The sequence below is a fragment of the Aedes albopictus genome, chromosome 1 (genome assembly GCF_035046485.1).
Source record: "Aedes albopictus strain Foshan chromosome 1, AalbF5, whole genome shotgun sequence".
NCBI classification, from domain to species: Eukaryota; Metazoa; Arthropoda; class Insecta; order Diptera; family Culicidae; genus Aedes; species Aedes albopictus.
In genome coordinates this window covers 166,315,605-166,337,398 of record NC_085136.1, presented here as the reverse complement: position 1 = coordinate 166,337,398, position 21,794 = coordinate 166,315,605, and the positions used below count along the sequence as shown (strand labels likewise).

At 44.6% G+C, this 21,794-nt stretch overlaps 2 protein-coding genes across 2 annotated transcripts; both read right to left on the bottom strand.

Annotated features, from left to right (window-relative positions):
* Positions 1–5,056: 5,056 nt before the first annotated feature.
* Positions 5,057–7,897, bottom strand: LOC134289763 (uncharacterized). The gene has a single exon (XM_062856216.1). The coding sequence runs from the start codon at positions 7,895–7,897 to the stop codon at positions 5,057–5,059; it is 2,841 nt and encodes a 946-aa protein (XP_062712200.1).
* Positions 7,898–7,914: 17 nt separating this feature from the next.
* LOC134289760 (uncharacterized) lies at positions 7,915–14,547 on the bottom strand. The gene is made up of 2 exons (XM_062856210.1): positions 12,391–14,547; positions 7,915–8,283 (listed from the first exon to the last, which is right to left on the bottom strand). The coding sequence occupies exons 1-2, from the start codon at positions 14,545–14,547 to the stop codon at positions 7,915–7,917; spliced, it is 2,526 nt and encodes an 841-aa protein (XP_062712194.1).
* Positions 14,548–21,794: the final 7,247 nt, after the last annotated feature.

Genomic DNA, 21,794 nt, shown 5'->3' with positions numbered 1-21,794 from the left:
AATACTGCTGCCATTTTTCGACCACCTCACGTTCGCTCGTGAAAAGATTCTAGTGTTTATCTCGGTATGTACATGTCGGCATGTGGCACAAAGCCTTTGCGCCTTCTCATAGAACTTCCGTGTGTCCTTAGCGAGGCACAGCTCTTCCATCGCTTAGCGATCTCATTCTGCTGGCGCTTTTTCCTCCTAAAGACTAAGTTATGCCTGTTTCACGCCTGTCTATAACGCGCCTCATTCACCCTCGTTCGGTTTTGCAATATTCTCGCCCATGCTGCATTCTTCTCGTTTTTCAACTGTACATATTTGCCGTCGTACTACTTAGTCGTTTCTTTGATTTGGAATCGCGTAGCTTAGTGCTGAAGCCGAGGTACTACCTATTCGTCGCAGATCGGATGTCCCTCAAGTCATCTTCAAGTGTAGCTGCGCAAGCTGCTCTTCCGTTGGTAGGGCCACTGCCAACTGCTGCGCGTAGTCTTGAGCCACTTCTACGTTCCGCAGCCGCGCGATGTTGAGCTGACTTCGACATACAGCGACTAGGTAGGGTAAATCGCCAATTGTTGCACACTCCATGTTTTTCTTATGAGGTGTGCCACAATTGACGAATTTATAGCCGTGCAGCAATTGGCAATTTACCCTAGTGATCCGTACCTATATTCGCACTGCGGTATGTGCGGACGTTGTTTACATCTTTTTTTTTTTGAGAATGAGAAAATCTGCAACAGATACCCAAGAGGTGGTTCCTCGGGTGATGTGGGGATCGACCCACTAAAAACTCATTCTCTCTCTTCCTTACCTTCGTGGTACGCCCGTTAGGGTTGACTTCAAGAAGGGGGGGGGGGGGCGTACATGAGTACACTCTAATAGTAAGCGTTCCACCAGCTACCGCCTTAAGTTGTTCACTCTCCCCTGGAGGCTCGGGTCCTGGCTAGTACTTAGACTACCCGTTGAACTCAAGCTCCTGGATGGGGAAGGAGGGCCAACTCAACTAGCTGTTGTTCGGCTCGCCATTTACTCTGTAGTTCAAGTACGATTCGAGAAACCGTGGAAGTAACGGAGTCCCACTTGTCCGCCCCCATACACATCCTTTCAACAATGTTGTCAGGCGTGATATCTCTACCGCATACCTCCTGCATACTCGACCTTTGCTCCACGAAACGTGGACATTCAAAGAGCACATGCTCCGCGGTCTCGTCGCAGTCTGCACACTCCGGACATGCGGGGGAGCCTGCGTGTCCGAATCTGTGCAGATACCACCTAAAGCACCCATGGCCTGACAGAAATTGAGTCAAGTGAAAATTCACCTCGTAATGGGGCCTGCTCGTCCACTTGGACACGCTCGGTATGAGCCTGTGTGTCCATCTACCCTTGCTGGAGGAATCCCATTCGCTCTGCCACTTTAGCATAGACGAGGTTCTGGCGATACGCCTCGCGCCTCTTATGCCGCGTCGTTCGAAGCATTCTTCATCCTCTGCCACCACTAAAGCTATGGGCATCATGCCCGCTAGCACACATACCGCGTCCTTTGAGACCGTGCGGTATGCGCTCACCACCCTAAGGCACATCAGCCTGTGGGTACTCTCAAGTCACTTCACGTTTCGGTTAACTACTAGCGCCTTCGACCATGCAGCGGCGCCATATCGTAGTATGGAGACCGCTACTGCCGCGAGCAGCTTACGCTTACTCGAGACTATTGCCGAGCTGTTTGACAATGCCATTATCGCCATGCTTGCCCTTTTCCAGGCATATTCTACATGGCTTCCGAATTTCAGCTTATCGTCGATCATGACTCCCAATTGCTTGAGTGAGCGCTTAGAGTTGATCGTGCATCCACCTGTGGTGACCACTGCCTGCTGTTCAGACTCGCGGTTGTGGCTTAGGATTAAGTGGCCGCGGAGAGGAAGTCCCGGTAGCGGTACTGTCGTGGCGTCAGTCTACTGGGTTGGATCTGAGCCCGCGGTTGGAAAGGGGTCCCCGGCAAGGGTCGGGGTAGGTGAGACCCTGCTGTCTGCAACCTACGGATGCATCTGATAGGGCCTGAAGGGTAGTAATACCCTTCCTTTGCGGGCAGGTCAGATCGGGTTGCATGAGGGCATCAGTTCTTGATGTCCGCTCAGCAGTAGGGCGCGGGCGGGGTTGACCCTGCCCGCCTTCCGAGGACAAAGGGAGTGGCGAGGACCACTCGGGAAACTGGCTAAGCGCCAGCATGCTATCGTGATGGACTCTCCAGAGCGAGTCATCGATGTTCGTTGCTGCTAGGTTACGGCAGCTAACCTTGAGGGTGCGATGTGCACTAGCCCCTCTCTGAAGCAATACCTTCTTGGTGGTTCCGGAGAGACGTAGGGTTTGGCGACCATAGGAATGTGTTTTAGTGGGTCGAGGAGAGAGTATTCCTGGCTTCTACCGGCATTGTAGAAGACGGCCTTAACCCCACACTACCCTAACCTTCCTGTTAGGGTGTCTGATGAGCAGATTTATCCCCCTATGGTTTAGAAGAAAAAAAAAAGACTCGCGGTTGTTTACCACCACCACCTCCGTTTTGTGGTGCGCGAGTGCCAAATGTCTCGACCTCATCCAATCCTCCACTATGCCAATTGCGTGAGTTGCTGTCAGTACCACTTCCTCTATCGACTCGCCGTATACCACGAGGGTAAAATCAATCAAACGCCCGGTGGAAGTTTGAGCCTCAATACGCCATCATACGCCGCGTTCCATAGTACCGGGCCCAAGATGGACCCCTGCGGTACCCCTGCGGTGATTTTGTAGCTCCTCTCGCCTTCCTCGGTGTCATAGATTAGCACTCTATTCTGGAAGTTGCTCTCCAATATCCGGCATAGGCTAACCGGGACTCCTAGGTGGTGTATTGCGCACTCAATGGCGGTCCAGCTGACGCTGTTGAACGCATTGTTAACGTCCAGCGTGACGACTGCGCAATAGCGGATTCCTGTTCGCTTCTTTTGGAGCGCTATCTCGGCCGTTTTGGTTACAGCCCTAATAGCGTCCACCGTCGATCGACCCTTCCGGAAGCCGAACTGGTTATCCGAGAGACCAGAGTCATCGGGTTTCTCGGTATAGACCATCAGCCTCGACAGAATGATCCGTTCCAACAGTTTTCCGGCGGTGTCCAGCAGGCAGATAGGTCTGTATGCTGACGGGTCGCCAGGTGGCTTCTTGGGTTTGGGCAGTAGAACCAATCTTTGCCTTTTCCACCTCTCCGGAAATTCGCCTTTGTCTAGGCACATCTGCATAGCCATTCTGAACATATGAGGCTTAGCCTCGATGGCCGTCTTGATGGCTAATGTCGGGATACCGTCCGGACCCGGAGCCTTGTTCAACTTAAGCGACTTCGCTATTGCAATGGGTTCGTCGTTCGTCACCGGGGCTACCTCGCTATGGCTGGTTTGGCTATAGGGAACGGGGGCCCATGGTCTTGTATCGTGGCGCGGGAACAGCGTTTCCACGATCTTCTGCAGCATCTCTGGGGAGCGTTCGGGGGGTGCTGACGCGCCCTTCGTTTAGGCCATGACTACTCAGTAGGCATCACCCCATGGGGTCGTGTTGGCTGCCTGGCAGAGATTTTCGAAGCACGCCCGCTTACGAGTCTTAATCTCTTTATGTTTACATCTGAAAAGAATTTTCCGTCGAATAGATCGTGGTCGATTTCTGTTTCGTGGTCTGTGGGTGTTCTCCAATTGGATTTATAGATATCTTTGGTACGGTCCTTGCCTTTTTGTCTGCTGCTAGTACTCGCCAGCACCGAAAAGAATACGGGTGAGATCGTAAGAATGCGAAAAGTAGTTCACACTAGCCAAAAGCTTGCACTTATTGCCATACACCGCATAGTTATTGGACATCATTCGGAACAGTGCCTCTCAAACTGGTCCCTGCAGGCTCTCTTGTTGGCGAAATTTACACGCTGGGATTCCGCTGGAATCCGCTGGGATTCCGCTGGAATCCGCTAGGATTCCGCTGGAATCCGCTGGGATTCCGCTGGAATCCGCTGGGATTCCGCTGGAATCCGCTGGGATTCCGCTGGAATCCGCTGGGATTCCGCTGGAATCCGCTGGGATTCCGCTGGAATCCGCTGGGATTCCGCTGGAATCCGCTGGGATTCCGCTGGAATCCGCTGGGATTCCGCTGGAATCCGCTGGGACACGAACACAATAAGGACTTTTGACCTTAATGTCAGTTTTAAGAGGCTCTCGTAGTACTCTTCAATGTTTAATCACTCTTGAGCAAGAGTAACTGTTCTCGAGTGAGAACAGTTTGATAAATGAAATAAAAAACTTCAGCACTAGATTCCAATTCTCATCGATCCATTATAGCATCGGTCCTGAAACCCGTCTCTGACGCGGCGCTTCGCCAAATTCCTTCGGTTTCAGCATCCAAAAGGAGGTAGGTCTGATCATTGGACGTCAATTCCCGCACAATCGGAAAATTTATTGGATTGCAGACACTGGTAGACAATTACTTACTTACCTGTTGGAAACGCTGACCGGAGGAACTTGGCACTGCACTGTACCGGGACGGACATATGCTCCCGGTGGCCAGCGGTACCAGGCTGCTGATGGAATTCATCGGACGGGGGAGCCAAGTTTTTATTGTCGGCCCACATAATCAAACACGGTGCGATGGAATTATTTTATTTGTTTACAATTTACTACAAGATTTATGACGTTCTTGATGGAGTTAGCATAAATCCACATCAAGAACGTTGTTTCGGGAGAAAACTGGACAATCTGGTCGACACTGGCACTTTTCGATTCACTTTCGACACGGTATTACTTCGACCGACCGACTAACCGACACTTTGTACTATTTCGGACCGTATTAAAGAAATTAGAACGGGAGCTTGGTAAAACGCGCACTTCACTGGGTTGTAGCTTTTATTGAACTGATTTGTGTTATGCTGTTTTGTTGTTCTTCATGTACGTTGTATGTCTATAGCTTATGTGTGTATGTGTGAGAGGGTATGTAACAATTCAGTGTTTCTCAAATGTGTTTTCGCTGGTGATTGTGGTAGTCCTGAACATGCCGGCCGCCGTTGAAACCGTTCGTTTCAACCATCCAACATGCTTGTAGACGGTGTTTGCGACGTGTCCTCGTCTCCGGAATCGATGGGGAGCACCGCGACCTTTGTGATGGCTCGCTTGTAGTCGCCTGCCGCCGTTCTCACTACGACAACACGAACCCGCCCGTCCGAACCGGTGATGGTCTCGACGATGCGTCCGAGTGGCCACTGCAGCGGGGGGTAGTTGTCTTCCTTCAGCAGTACTAGCTGCCCCTTCCGGACGTCTACGGATGGCCGCCTCCACTTGCTTCGTTGATGTAGCTGGCTGATGTAGTCCCGTGACCAGCAGCGCCACAGATCCTGGACCGAGCGTTGCATGTCCTGCAAACGGGTGACGCGATTAGGCGACAGCTGAAGTAGATCGGGTTCGGGAATGGAGACGAGAGGCTCTCCAATCAGGAAGTGTCCTGGAGTTATGGCGGAAAGGTCGTCGGGGGAATCGGAAATGGGAACGAGGGGACGGGAGTTTAGGACAGATTCGATCTGTGCCACGACGGTTAGGAGCTGGTCCATGGAAAAAGCCTTCTGTCCCATAATCCGACGAAAGTGGTACTTAAATGATTTTACTCCGGCTTCCCATATGCCTCCGAAGTGTGGAGAACGAGCAGGTATGAAACGGAAAGTGATCCCATTTCCGGAGCAGTAGTTGGCCCATTCCTGGGATTGGAATTGCTGCTGGAACTCCTTGCGCAGATTCCGCAGCTCGCGATCGGCCCCGACGAAAGTAGTCGCGTTGTCGCAATGCAACTCGAGGACGCGACCGCGACGGGCAACAAAGCGCTTGACGGCGGCGATGCACGCGACGGACGACAGATCCGGCACGACTTCAAGGTGTACGGCCTTCACCACCAAGCATACGAATAACGCGACGTAGACTTTAACCGACGCACCTCTCCCAATCAGCGGACGAACGAAAAACGGCCCACAGTAATCCATCCCGGAATACGCGAAGGCTCGGGCAGGTCTGAGGCGAACTGATGGTAGAGGTGCCATGATCTGACTTGCAGGTGTTGGGTTGCATCGGAAGCACGTAACGCATTGGCGAACGACCTTACGAGCCAAATCCCTCCCCCGAAGTGGCCAGAAACGTTGACGCATTGTGGCGAGCAGTAGCGACGGGCCACCGTGAAGCGTCTGCAGATGAACGGACCTGGCGATCATCCAGCTCAGTTGGTGGTTGCCTGGCAACAGGATCGGATGACGGGTATCGAACGGAGCGTTGAGATTCTTCAACCGTCCGTCAATCCGAAGAAGTCCGAACTCGTCCAAAAAAAGGTTCAGATTCTTGAGTGGCGATTTCGATGATATGCTGACGGCCTTGTCCGTCTTTTTACGGTGGTACAGGCGAACTTCCGTTGGGAATTCCTGGCTCTGGGCAAGGCGTACCATCGACTTCAGCGCAAAGTCTACTTCTTCCGGCGACAGCGAGGACAGAATGCGTTGGTTCTTTGGAACTTTGCAGTTGTTTCGGAAACGGTAGCAGTACGCAACGAATCGCGTTAGCTTGGCTAACTCGGAAAACTCGCTGAAAATGTTAACGTTTTCGTCTACCAGCGGGAGGGATACCAATGGACGCATTTCTTCTTCAATTTCCGACTTGGTCGGCATCGAAACCGCACACTCCGGCCACTGGTCGACGGGGGAGGTAAGGAACGCTGGACCATGCCACCACAGCTTGTCGTGTAGGATCTGGCTTGGAAGCATTCCTCGGGAGATATGGTCGGCAGGGTTTAGATCGGTCGGTACATGCATCCATGGTGCATCTTTCGTCAGGCGTTGGATCTCTGCGACCCGATTGGATACGAAAACTTTCCAGGTATTCGATCTGGATTTGATCCAGTGAAGTGCGACGGCTGAGTCGGTCCAAAACGTGACTGGTGCAGACAAGTTGGTGTTTGTCAGTAGGTTGTGCACCAACTGACTCCCGAGGAGTGCTGCGCAGAGCTCCAGCCGTGGAATCGACTGTCCACGAAGTGGTGCAACACGAGACTTCGATGTTAGGAGATGCGAGTGGAGCTGCCCAAGCTCGTCCGATGAGACGATGTAGACGCAGCATCCGTAACCCTTCTGCGAGGCGTCGCAGAAGCAGTGGATGAAGTATTGGCTTTGAGTGTTCCAGAGAACTCTTCTCGGAACTTCCAGATGGTGAAGCCGTTCGATGTCAGCACGGTACTTTCTCCACCATGCTGCTGAATCTTCTCCAAGCTCAGAATCCCACGACAGGTCTGCTGCCCAGAGAGTTTGGATGAACATCTTTGCGTTCACGACCACGGGTCCAAGAAGTCCGAGTGGGTCGAACAGTTGGGACATCTCGGAGACGACAATCCGCGTTGTCACGGCAGGCAAATCTGGTAGCGCAGGGACCTTGAACTTGAATACGTCCCGCTGGGGGCACCACAACAACCCCAAGGTTTTGACGGCTTGCGAACGATCGAGCTCTAGCTCTGCCGATGTCTCCCACAGTTCTTCTGGAACATGACGCAGAACTGTTTTGTAGTTCGAAGCCCACTTTCGAAGCACGAAGCCACCGCACTTCATCATTTCGCTCAACTGCTTGCAAGTCTCAGCCATTTTATCATGGTCGTCATCTCCAGTAATCACGTCGTCTACGTAGGTGCCTTTCAATACCACTGGCACGGCCAGCGGGAATCGTTGTCCTTCGTCGTCGGCTAGCTGATTCAAAACACGAGCAGCATGGAATGGTGAGCTTGCAAGACCGTAGGTGACGGTTTTTAGTTGGTACGTGCGGATCGGTTCCGATGGACTGCCACGCCAAAGAATTTGCTGGAATTTGCGGTCATCTGGGTGGACCCAAATCTGCCGGAACATTTTCTCTGCGTCGGCAGTTATGGCGAAACGTGGCAGACGAAAGTTAACGACGCGACAGTGGAATAGAGCGCCGGCTGAACCGTTGGTCCGACGTATAGTGCTTCGTTCAGCGATATCGAGGCCGCTCCACGGCAGGAACCGTCGAATACCACACGCGTTTTAGTGGTCGTACTCTCTGGTCGCTGGATGGCATGGTGCGAGAGGAAAAACTGCGGGCTACGCGACGCGACGGGAACCAACTCCATATGACCCAACCTCTCATACTCCTCCATGAACTCTGTGTAGCTGCGACGGAGATCTTCATCGACGGCGAATCTTTTCTCCATTTGTTGGAATCTTCGCAGCGCAGCGGTGTGCGAGTCTCCAAGCATCGACACCTTTTCTTCCTTATGGTAAGTTTCCAGTTCCCAAGTAGAGCGCTCAAGTAAAATTCCTCCTTTTTCCGTAAGTAATTTTGACATTTGTTTAACCGACAGCATTTTTACGAAACGATGCTGTAAGAAGGATGTGAAGAAAAGGGCACTGCATACGGCGGTTGCTAGATAAATTGTTCGTTGTTCGTGTGGCGTTTCGTGACCTTGTTGTTTACGATTTGGACTTAGAGAAATTTTGTTCGTTTCCTCAGAAGGTGTGATTGAAATTTAAATTTAATTTTTGCGCGCGTATGGGGAAAATCCAGATAGTGAGATTTCAACGCCACGGTGTCAAAATCTCGATTTTTATCGAACTTTCATGTACCTCGGATTTTTCTTCGGAAATTGTTAGTATTTGGGCTATATATTCATAATCGGAAGACGAGAAAATATTTTATCGGTGAAAATTTTCCGATACATTTTGTATGGAACGTTTTTTGGTTAAAATCAGTATTTAATTAATTTTGGTATGGAAAATAGAAAAAACTTAGATAAATCAAAATTTTCCCGATGGAATATTTTAAAACTTTCCAATTATAAAGTAAAGCCAAAATGCTGACTTTCTGTGAAGAAAGATCCGAGGTACATGGAAATTCGTTAATAATCGAAATTTTGACACCGTGCAACGGAGTTCCAAGGGAAATGCTAATGAGAGACGCTGGGATTCTGAGGGAGCTTTTAATGGCTGTGTGAAGAATTAGCCTAAGTTAAAATTCACAAATAAAAAGAAATTAAAAAAAAACTTTTAATGGTATTACAGCGAGAACTATGGTTGGATACTAATTATAATTTCTGCAATATTGGAGTTCGGACTACGGTGGGAGGAATTCGGCTGGGACTCTGACGGTAACCTTGTGGAGTTTTAGATTAAATACGCGGTAGGACAAAGCTTCACGGGGAATTTAATGAAGAACCACGAAAGATTCTTTGTGATGAATCTTTTGGCATTCCGTACGAAGGTTTTTCTTTGGGGTTTCACAGAAAGTCCTCTTGAATTTCTTCCAGATGTTCCACCGAAAAATCCACCGAAAAATCCACCTGAAGTTCGCAGGGATTCTTATAAAATGTCTCTGAGATTTTCATTAGAAGTTCTACAAAAAATCCCTCCGTGAGTTTCTTCTAATTCAGGATTTATTTATTTTGTTTTTTTTTTATTTTGGGATCTTCTAGGAGTTCCTTCAGGGTTTTCTCCAGAGGTGTTTTCTAAGATTCTACCAGGAGTTTTTTCGAACTATTCTACAATAATTTCATCCGGGATTTCTTAAGTATTTTTTATCCGGGGTTCACTCAGATATTTATTCGGAGATTGCCGCAGGAATTCCTTCCGGGATCATTTCAGGAATTCCTTCTAGGATTTCTATAGGAATTCATTCTTAGATTCGTCCTGGAGTTCTTTCAGTGATTCTTCCAGGATTTCTTTCTATGATACAACTTTTTGAGATTCATCTAGGTTTTCTCTGGACGTTTCTCATGTGAATCCTCAAAGAATTCCTTTTGTAATTCCTCTAGCTTCTTCCGGGATTCCTCCAGGAACTCCTTCTAGGTTTCCTCTAGGAGTAAATTTATGGGTTCCTCTCATAGTTTCTTCTGGTATTTTTCCAGGATTTTCTTCTAAGATTACACCAGGGGTGGCATCAGGGACCTCTCCAGAAATTTTACCCGGGGTATCTTCCGGGAATTTTCAAAAGCTCTTTCCGGAATTTCTTCAGAACTTCCAGACTCCTGGAAAATAAGTCAAGGTTCTTCCAGGAGTTCCTTCTAAGATTTGTCCAATAATTTATCCAGGATATCCTTCCGGGATTCCTCCAAGAAATTCTACTGGGATTCCTTGCAGATTACATAATTTGGAATTCGGGGGAGCGGACCTGGTGTGATGGTTAGAACACTTGACTATCACGCCGAGGACCTGGGATCGAATCCCACTCCCGACAAACTCACAAAATGTGGGTTCTTCCTTCGGAAGGGAAGTAAAAGCGTGGGTCCCGAGATGAACTAGCCTAGGGCTAAAAATCTCGTTAATACAGATAATAAAAAAAAATTGGAATTCATTCTGGAAGTTTCTTAAATTTTGCTCATGGAAATACTCCAGAAGTTTTTTTTTATTCATTATGGAAGTACTCCAAGACTTGCTCTTGAGTTCCTCATAAAGTTCCTCCAACAGCTTCTTAAGGAATATCTCCAGCAGTTTTGCAGGGAATATCTACACGAGCGATTTCAGAGATTCTTTCAATAGTTTCTTCCCAGTTAAAAATCTGAAGACATTCCAAAAGGTTCTGGAGAAATCATAAAAAAAACTCGTGAAAGAATCCCTGAAAGAACTTCTAGAATAATTTCCTATGAATCTTCTGGAGGAATCTCGGAAGGAATTTCTAGAGAATTCCATGAAGGAACCTCTGAAGGTATCCCGTATGGAGTTACAGGAGTAATCCTGGAGAGAACTCTTGGAAGTTCTGAACAAATCCTAAACAAATTGCTGGAATAATATCTGAGGGAACTCCCTTAGGTATCCCAGAAAGAACTCCTGGAGCAATCCTAAATTAATTCCGAGAGAGATCTAGGATGGAATTTCTGGAGGAATCCCAAGCAGAAATTCTGAGGGAATCCCAGGATCTCGGAACGAATTATTGGAATTCAGAAAGATTTCATAATAAAATGGTAAATGACTAATTTTTTACCAGGAATAGTGTATTACGTAAAGCTAATACTATACAAATTTCATCAAAATCGGATGAATATTGGTGGAGATATCGTTGAAACAAGAATTTTGCCATTTGAGAAGTTTCTTCACCGTTATAGCTCTAGATTCAAAAATACTGAACCGATTTCAATCAAAACTGTTCTGTATGTAAAGTATACATGTAGAAATATTGTGTAAAAATTTCATTTAATTTGATCTAGCCGTAATAAAGTTATAGCCGTATATGTGGCACAAAGTCACAATAATCAAAAATGTTTTTTTTTGTATCGTGACATTCACACAGTTATAACTTGAAAAATTTTCAAGCAATTTGGCTAAGAATAGTTTTTATAATGGTTTTACAGTTTCAAATGCTAATAAAAATCGGAACAGTCATGACAGTTGTACAAACAAAATAGTACACACGGAATAAAATGGTTAAAATGTACCTAAAATATGCCTTGAAGCGATTTGAGTTTTGAATACCTACTGGAAAAACGTATTGAACCGATTTTAAGATTTTTTACCAGTTTATTGATACTCTGTTAAGAACTTCGAGTCAAATTTTCAGACGTCTTGACGAGTTACATCAAAATTATAGCCTTTACAATTTTAAAACGGATGAAAAAATTTGCTAAAATCTTATTTTATGATATTAACAATATCTGCGCCAATACCAAACTGAATTTGTTGTCATTGTTATGGTATTAGCTACACATTATATATTATTCCTGATCAAAAAATATTTGATTTTGTGAACGCAATCAAAAGCTATACATTATTTTCTGTGTCCAAATTTCATCGAATACAGTCTTTACTTCTCATGGTTCTAGTGCACCATAGAACATTTTATTCAACAAACGAAATGAAATGATTATGATGCAACAGTTTTTAGAACATTGTCTCCTCATCAGCTAAACTCAAATGCTATTTCCTTTTTTCAACTGTAGAACTATTTATAAACAATTCAGTTTTAGGGTGTCTTTATAAATTTTTAAACTACGTAACGGCAAATTATTCAACCTCAAGAAATTCAATCTTGTGTTCTGTTGCAGCCATGCTGAGGGACGACGGAGTACACATTATAGAGCGACACGGCTAAATACTAATGCACACTGTGAACGCGCAGGCGCGAAAGAAGAAACACAAAGAAAGAGAAAAAATGTCCTTTTTACTCACGGAATAATACATCGACATATTATTCCGTACGGAAAATCAACAACATGACTGACAGCATCGCATGACAGTGCCATCTGTTGGCAAATCTTTCTGGCTGTGAATTACTTATCAACTGCGAACGCCTAAGTAATTTTGATTGCAAAAGTTTTACGTGAGCATTACTTGTCCTATCCTTTTACACAGTACTTATCAGGTGGAAACCAGCCATTAAACGGAAGACGAACGACGTAGCGGCCCGTGTTGTCACGAGCGACGGTGCTCTGGAAGTGGTCTTCGCAGAACTGTTCATCTGGAGTGAGTGCTTTGCCGTCATCGAAGTTTTCAATTTCCCAGAAACGCTGCAGCTGGGTATCGAGCCTGTCTTCGACGCAGATGTGACAGGTCTGGGCTTCTGTTGCTTCGGGCGTTGGCTGCTCTAGCTTTCCACAGACGATGTATCCAAGCACTGTTTTCTGTAGCGTTGGATAGCCAGAGGCGAGCGAGATGCGATCGTGCTCGAGAAGATCGAAGAACAGAGCAGCTCCGATGATGATGTCCACGCCTTGGCTGATGTTGAACTGTGGATCAGCAAGAGGAAGATTCCTTGGGATTCTCCAGCGAGTGACGTCGATGTGGTGGCTAGGCAGCGAGACGGTAAGCTTTGGTAGCACGAGGCAGTCCAACTGAGCAGTGAAGGTTTCGAAACGAGAGGTTAGAGATAGTGTCACAGCGTAGCGGACGTTAACGACGGATTGTCCGATCCCACTGACTGGCGAGTTCAGCTTTGTCCGCTTCAAACGAAGTTTCTGGCAAAGTGCTTCGGAGATGAAGCTCGGCTGTGATCCACTATCCAGGAGGGCTCTGGCGAGAACGTACTGATTGTCGGCGTCTTTCACTTTTATCACTGCTGTTGACAGAATGACTGTTGACTGCCGAGGTTGGGTAATCACTTCCGCGCTTTGGCAGGCGGTGGATGGGAAATTGGTAACGAGATCGACCGACGAACATGGGAAAGGCTTACCGCGCGACGACTGCGAACGAACCGACGAGACAGGTGGTGAGGCAACGGCGAGCTCTTCCGGCGGAGAGCTTTCGACATGACTTGGAACGAAGTGCGACATTTGGCATGACTGCGAAGTGTTTGCTTCAGCGGACTTGTTCGACGAAGTCCCTGGTTGTGGACCAGGAGCGGAGGAGAGGGGCGGCAGGTGCAGCAACGAGTGGTGTTTCTTGCCGCAGCTCTTACAGGATCCGCTGGAGCAGTTCTTCGCTTGGTGTGTTCCCTTCAGGCAGTTAATGCACAGCCCGTGCTTCTTCGCGACTTCGAACCGTTGTTGAGGATAGAGCGTACGGAATTGTTCGCACTGGAACAGAAAATGTGCCTGCTTGCAGCTGGCGCACTTGGGAACATTGTCGGATACAACGTGCGACACGACGGATCGGGATTTGGGATGTTTGATCTCGGATTGGGTGTTTGCCGTTTGGGAGAGCTTAAGGGTTTGTATGATTCGCGATCTTCTGTGGATAAACTCGAGAAGTTCTTGGTACTTGGGATACTCGTCACTATTGGAAACGGAGGTTTCCCACTCACGGAGCGTGACGGAGTCAAGACATTGGCTCAATCGTTCGACTAGAAAGGCATTCCAGTGGTTCTCAGCACCTTCGAGTTTATCCAGCAGCTGCACGTGCCGATTGAACTCATCGGCGAGATCTGCGAGTCCTTGTGCAGACTCTTTCTTCAGTGAAGGAATCGTGAGCAAGGCAGACATGTGCCGCTTGACCAGCAAATTCGGATTTTCGAAACGTTCCTTCAACAAATTCCACGCTACGAGATAGTTATTGGCTGAAATCTCGAGCGAAGAAATGATGCGAGCCGCTTCGCCAGAAAGCGTCGCACGCAAATAGTGCATTTTCTGTACCGCTGTTAGCTGCACGCTCGAATGGATAAGCGAGACGAACAGATCGCGAAAAGAAACCCAATCATCGAGATTCCCAGAGAACTCCTTCAACTTAATCTCAGGCAGACGAACGCTCGACGAGATGGGAACAGCCGAAGAGAGTGGTTGAACAGGAGCGGGGGTGGGTGCAGGTGGTGGAACAGGGATTTTGCTTTGCAATGACGCCTTCAATTCGAAGTACAAGGTTTGGAACTCTTCCCTCTCTTCCAAGAAATCTTCCTCAGCGTCTTCCAAAACCTCAATTTCCTCCTGCGTTTCTTCAAATTCACGCCACAACGCATCAAGACGTTGAATGCGTATGGGCAATTGACCTTCTTGAGTGGGATCGAACCCGTCGTTAAACTTCTTTATTAAATTTGCGGAACCCAAAATGTTGGACCGCCGACGGTACAGAAGTTTCAATTTAGTTTGTTTGCTAGAAGTAGCCTTCTTCGGAGGCGTCATTTTCGACGATTTCCCTTCACCAAAAAAAGTTTGTCAAATACCTGCTTTTCTGCTACTTGGTGCTTTTTACCCAACTCTCCCCCTTCTGGGTGTTTACTTTCCGTTCGATGTGAACGAAATCCCACGATCCGCTGTTGTTCTGCTACTGCTGCTGCTGTAGCAAACGACGAGATGACGACGACGACGACGACGAAGTGATGATGATCCACACGTTGATGATTACGCCGACTGGAGCGCAACTGATGACGATCGACTCCGACCGGCGGTGGTTGTTATTGCGCCGAATGATTGTTCGGCAAGGGCGACGACGACGATTGACTGATGGATCCCGACGGGGAATGCGATGACGACGATGGTAGTGGTTGATGGATCCCGACGGGGAATGATCTTCGCTTGGCCGGGAACGACGACGACGACGACGATGATGGTGGTTGATTGTTCCCGACTGCGAATGATTGTTGTTCGGCCGGTGGACGGCGATAATGACGACGACGACGAAAATGCCAGATGTGCACCACCGTGTGATGGCGATGAAATTGCAACCTCCTCCCGGGTTTCGGCACCAATGTTTCGGGAGAAAACTGGACAATCTGGTCGACACTGGCACTTTTCGATTCACTTTCGACCCGGTATTACTTCGACCGACCGACTAACCGACACTTTGTACTATTTCGGACCGTATTAAAGAAATTAGAACGGGAGCTTGGTAAAACGCGCACTTCACTGGGTTGTAGCTTTTATTGAACTGATTTGTGTTATGCTGTTTTGTTGTTCTTCATGTACGTTGTATGTCTATAGCTTATGTGTGTATGTGTGAGAGGGTATGTAACAATTCAGTGTTTCTCAAATGTGTTTTCGCTGGTGATTGTGGTAGTCCTGAACAAACGTCATAAATCGGAGTACTTTTGGGTTTTTTTTAATAATCTTTACTAGTATCTCATTCAATTTTTACATTCTTTAACTTAATCTACATGTTCTGTGTATTATAACACACTATCATCTTAATTTGGTAAAACAAATTTAAAGAGTACTCTTGAGAAATACTTCATTCTTGGTTAAGTTGAAATAAATTTAAGGCGGTTTTTGGTGTTTTTGATGGAGAACGTCATTAATCTGAGTACTCTTGAGTTACGCTTGTAACACTAGTTTACAGCATTTTTGAACTCGGTAAGCTGATGAATGTTTTTGTTGTAGAATCATGCCCTGAGTTCGAAAACGCGAAGGAAAAAATACAGTAGAGCGGAAATTTTTTCGACTTTTCATACAAGTTTGATGATTTGAAATCGATTTTTGTTCTATTTTTAAGCAAAGTCGCTCACTTCACACATCTCATTCTCCGTAATCAATGCTGCGATTGAGCTGAAATTTTTACTGTAAGTCGCCTACATATGATTGACGTTGAGAAAGGATTTTTAAAATGTTTTTTTCTTATTGGAAAAAAACATTTCTTCAAATATTTTTGAATTTGCTAAAATTTAAGGAGATCGTCCCCAAAACTCACCAATATCTTGAATTTCATCAATCTGACGCAAAACCTGCATTCAGATGATCGAATGGTATTATATTCAGCTTTTAATTTATAAAAAAGATTCAAAATTATCTGAACAAAACGCAAGTTATTTGAGTTTTATGAAATTCCATATTTTAAAAAGTTGTAAAACTCGATATTGAACTAAAACTCAAAAACTGTTCTACTTTAAATTTTTTGAGGGACGGTTCTGAAATCAGCGCTAAATTATGCTTCAAAAATTTTGGTTGTTGACAGAAGTTCACGACTTTTGTTTTATTTTGTAAACTAGTGTAATTCTTGCTTGATTTGAAAGGAATTTAAGATGATCTTATGGTGATGTTGATTAAAACCAGCAAAAATTAATTACTTCTACGTGGATTTCATCGGAAGCCATGTTGAGAAAACTCATTAATAATGCTCTCGTGACTTGAAATCATAATTTTGAAGATTCTCCTATTGCATTATTATCGAAGCGCGTTGCAATTTTCGGAAGCATCTTGCAACATATATACGATAAATTTGTCTTGGCAGTTGCCAACCTTGTTACACTGCGGAATTATTCCCATTTCATGTTAGAAACAAATCCCGATTATAATATTGTATCATTGATTTTCATGATTTTTTTCCAAGTTAATTTACTTTTCCTCCAACATAAAAGATGCAGCAGGAACAGAAGCTGCCAGAAGCAGTCAATTTTATTATCGTTTTATGGTGCACTCGAAGAGCTCTACAAGGAGATACCAATTCGCCTTGAGGACAACTTGTGAAGTACAACAGGTTTTAAGAGAATCTTATAATCAGTTCCCCAAGACTATCATAAGATGGGCATCTTTCGTCTTATGGCGGGTTTATGATTGTGTTGACGCAGTTATGAAGAGTAATTTGTTTTATATGTGGTTTTAAAGAATACAGTGATAGACATTCGTTTAGCCGAGGCTAGAAAATTTTCAAGAAATTGTCAGGAAACTCATACAAAAGATTTTATGATAAAACTTTTTTATCGTAGTGATACTATATCTAGTACTGTTTTATTAAAATGTGATACATCACACTTACATATACACTGAAACAAAAACGAAGGTAAAAACCCTTCAAATGTCATTTTTTGCCTAGACATTCGTTTAGCCGAATTGTACATTTTTTTGAATTCCATAATAAAAAACTATCACATTTCGAAAAATATCCAACAAAGTCATTTTCTATGGTGATCTGCATTATAGATCGACTTGTAAATCATGAATAAGATCGTTATTGGAAGTGTTGCCATATTAATTTTGCATGCATCTCATATAAACACAGAGAACAGACATCCAGGCTAGAACAAATTTCATTCGGAAAGTTGTGTAAGGATTTGAATCTTTACTTGAGTAAGGTTGCAAACCAATACACGATGACAACACTAACGCCACCAAACACCATATTGCCACAGTCAGTGGTGAATTGAAACATTTCAAGTGGTGAATTAAATTAGTATGGGAAATTAACCGATTGCAGCGCCACGCTATTGCCACTTGTGTTGCCGATTTCAAATGGCCGTTAAATTCCTTACACAGTTTTGGAACTGGACTTGGATGTCTGTTCTCTGTGATATAAACTCTGTGATATAATATGTGACATAATATTGTAAATGTTTCCAAATTGAGATTTGATGTAGTTATTTTTATCGGAAGTGTTTCAAAAGAATCTAATGAAAGTTTCATGACCAAAGCAGGTTGAAAATTTACGAAAAACAATGTTTTTAACCGAAAAAAAATCACCGCGAACCATAAAAAAATCACTTATTTAAGTATTGTTTTGTTGAAATATGATGGTTTCACTTGCATAAATCACAGCGTTTACTACTATTACGTCTTCTAATAGCTCACAATATCTTCTAGACTGTATTCTGGCTGAAATAACATATATTGGACGGCTCATATTTCGAGAAATGGCACCGAAAGTATTCAAATTTCTAGCATGAACTACTTGTTTCATAATTTAGACATTCTTTTCAAATAAACCATGTTTAAAACGAATGTGGTTCACAACTAAGACTCATTTATAATATATTTCTTCAGATTGAATGAAATAAGCCAATTGTTTGACCAAATCTTGCATTTTTGTATGAACATCTGCTTTTGAATAAACAGGGTACAAAAAATCTGACACTTCTTGCAGTTCTTTCACTTTGCAGTCTTCTAACCCATTTAGTAATGCTAGTATCAAACAGGTATACTCCACAAGCATTAGGGCACGTCTTTATTTCAATGCAGAACTGTTTATTTTAGCTTTTATCCATCCCATTTTAAAGTTTACCCAACCAAAAACCAATATACTTAATTTTTTCGTGACATTTCATGCAATAAATTGAACATTTCTAACAATAATTCTGTGCTATATTTTCAAAACTGCTAATATAGCTTACGTTTGAGTGTTTACGGAAATAATTTTTCTTAAATAAATTTGTTTATCGTCGCTTCTTCTTATAGGGACTTTTTTTTTTAATAATATTTCTCTGAATTTCACAAATAAATAAACTTTTAAGGTCAATTATCTTGCTAACACGTCATAAACTAAATGCCTTGGAGTATATCCTCAAAATATACTCACGAAATTGCAAAAAATCCATTGAAACCCAATTTTTCATTTACCTCGGCTAAACGAATGTCTAGGCAAAAAATGACATTGGAAAGGTTTTTACCATCGGTTTTGCTTCAGTGTATATGTAAGTTTACTGTATCACATTTTTATAAAACAGTACTAGATATACTATTACTACGATAAAAAAGTTTTATCATAAATTCTTTTGTATTATTTCCTGACACTTTTTTTGGTCTCGGCTAAACGAATGTCTATCACTGTAGGTGCTGAAGAATTCTTCAAAAGCATTATAACATTAATTTTGTTACTTGGGATGTGTCGTACTTCATCTCAGTTGTGAATATATTCACTTGTTCACCTTGTTGAGATTTGATTGATCGCATATTAACCTCATTCGTAAAAGAAGACATGATTCACACCGATGGAATCGCAAATTTGCAATCATAGTTGCACCATAAAACAAGCAGAGCGATATACCCAGGCGGAAATAGACAAGAACACGCTATACTACTTCATCTGACATAAATTACGGTTCAAGTATCACAATCATCCATCCAGACCGACCGACCGACCGAGCTGGTGGTGATAGCACACGTTGATGGCTGGGTTGGCATGGGGAATGGATATAGGCTGAACAGGAGGGATATTACGAGGGTGTGGAAGTTTACCGAACGATAAAAGTCGTTTTCCCTAATTGTGACTGGACGAATGCCAGGAACGGTGTATGTGTGCCAGTTGTAAGTGTAGCCTGTTAACGATCCTACTCCGACAGATATACTTACAAATACCCACACAAGGAAAAGCTAAAACAATATTTATGTGATTACATTTTGAATGTATGTTTGATATTAAATCGAGAAGCAGATTTCCTCCCTGTGGCTAAATCTTGTTGTACTGCTTTTCCTAATCACTTGATCGCTATGTTTTTGTTATGCAGAGTGCATCTTTTGTTGCTTCGAAGATTCTGTCTATCGAAGTGTGTCATTGCCATTGCTTCTTAGATTATTACCATACGGCGGAGGTAGCATAAAACGAGCTCACCAAATTTAGCTAAACTTAAAAAAGGATTCTTTTTATACACGATGTGCTTGAAACTTATCTCTTCCATGCAAATGATTTCCAAACACATCATGGAGAAAAAAATCAATTTGAATTTTTATTGAATTTGGTGAGCTTATTTTGTGCTATCTTTGCCTAATGCTTATATATCTCAAATAAACAATGGCAAACAAAAGCGAAGTAAAACCTAATTCCGAATCTCAAAGTTGCAACATGCTCATATCGTTTCGGAAAGCAGTACAGCTACCGACATACGCCGGTCTACATGTTTTCACCCTACGATCATCGCTCGAGACACAATCTTGCTGCAAGTCGGTTGAGTAAATGGAAGCTGGCATGACATGGTTGTTGGGAGCGCCTAATGGATTTACCTTCCATATAGATAAAAAAGGGCACCACCACCAATACTACTGGCTGGCGCAAGCGAGCAATATGAGCCAGCAAGGATAAACCTAGCCGTTTCCATTCGAAGGAAGTTTATTTTTGAGTAGGTGAATTTAGATAAAATTAGAACCAGTCGGGAAAGCCGGTTTACCATCAGTCGGCTTTGGGATTGTTTTGATGATTATCTTTCGTTTTCTACCCTTCGTTTTGTTTCGACACTTCGGAATAGCAGGAAATGGTTTGTATAACCGACCCCGAGCAGTTCAAGCGAGGAAAAATCGGAAAGAAAAAGGAAAAGAGGGTGGATTGCTTCAATAGAGTTATTTAGCGGTTCCAATATCATCGCCCCCGTTATCGGTGATTGATTGACAAATTGGGTTGTAATTAAGTTAATTGGCAACTAATGGACCAGTAGAATCGAGTTGCTTTCTTTTTCAGATTTCATTCAATAGGATGCGTTTAGCAAATAATTTTGACACGTTTAATAAGACTTAGAATAGTGTAAGTATTTCGTTTGATTTTTAATTTCATACTTACCCTACCGATCAGACTAAGGCCTGGGTGACCTGTGCTGTTCATAGGTGTCGTCTCCATTCCACTCGGTCCATGGCTGTGTGTCCCCAGTTCAGCCCTGTGCGTAGGTGCCGCAGATCGTCCTCAACTTGATCGACCTAGCTCGCTGCGCACCACGTCTTCTTGTACCGGTCTGATAGCTCTCGAGAACCCTTTTAATCGGGTTGCTATCCGACATCCTGATGACGTGATCCGACAACCGTAGGCTCCCGATTTTCACGGTGTGGACGATGGTTGGTTCTCTCAGCAGCTGATGCAGCTCGTGATTCATTCGCCTTCTCCAAGTCCCGTCTTTCATCTGCACTCCATCGTAAATGGTACGCAACACCTTCCGTTCGAAAACTCCAAGGGCGCGTTGGTCCTCTGCGCCTAGGGTTCATGTCTCGTGCCCTGCCGAATGCGCTCTACCAAATGTTTATGCTTCGACGGCTACCAGTCTAATCTGCGTTTTGCAGATAGTTATCTTCGTGTGATTCTTGCTCTTACAAGACACTTCTCTGAAAACACCAAATCTCTAGGATGGATATCGAGAGCACTAGAGGTTTTGTCTGTCGAAAACAGCGTTCTGCCCCGGTGTGCGACGTTGCCGGCAACGAGAGATGTGAGCAGCACATTTAAGTAACATGTTACAAAACAATTGTACTTTTTGATAAGAAAGCACAACTGAGTTAGCAGGCACGTTAGGAAAGAAGTTTAGGCCAGATAATGCTTGAATACCTGCAGGAGGAAACAAACGTAGCATAAGTATGGAATTTGCAGCATGTGTTTCGGTTATGTATCGCTAGTGAGCTGAGCTAATCTGCGATCGATTGAAAATCACTCTACAATGTGCAGGGATAGGAGAGGAAACATCTTGACGGATTCACGCGAGGTGATCGAGAGGTGAAAGCAGCACCATTACGAACATCTGAATGAAGCGGGGACGCAGACATGGAGGACGAAGGTAACGAGAGAAACGACTTTGTCAGTACTGCAGAGTGCAACATGACGCCTTTTGAATTATAACATTTACTTTTATACCTACATAAACTATTGTGTTATGTAGCACAACATCACGACTGTAGCACCACTAAGGGGTCATGCACAAATTACGTCACGCTTTTAGGGGGCGGGGGGGGGGGGGTGGTTAGCATAACGTGAC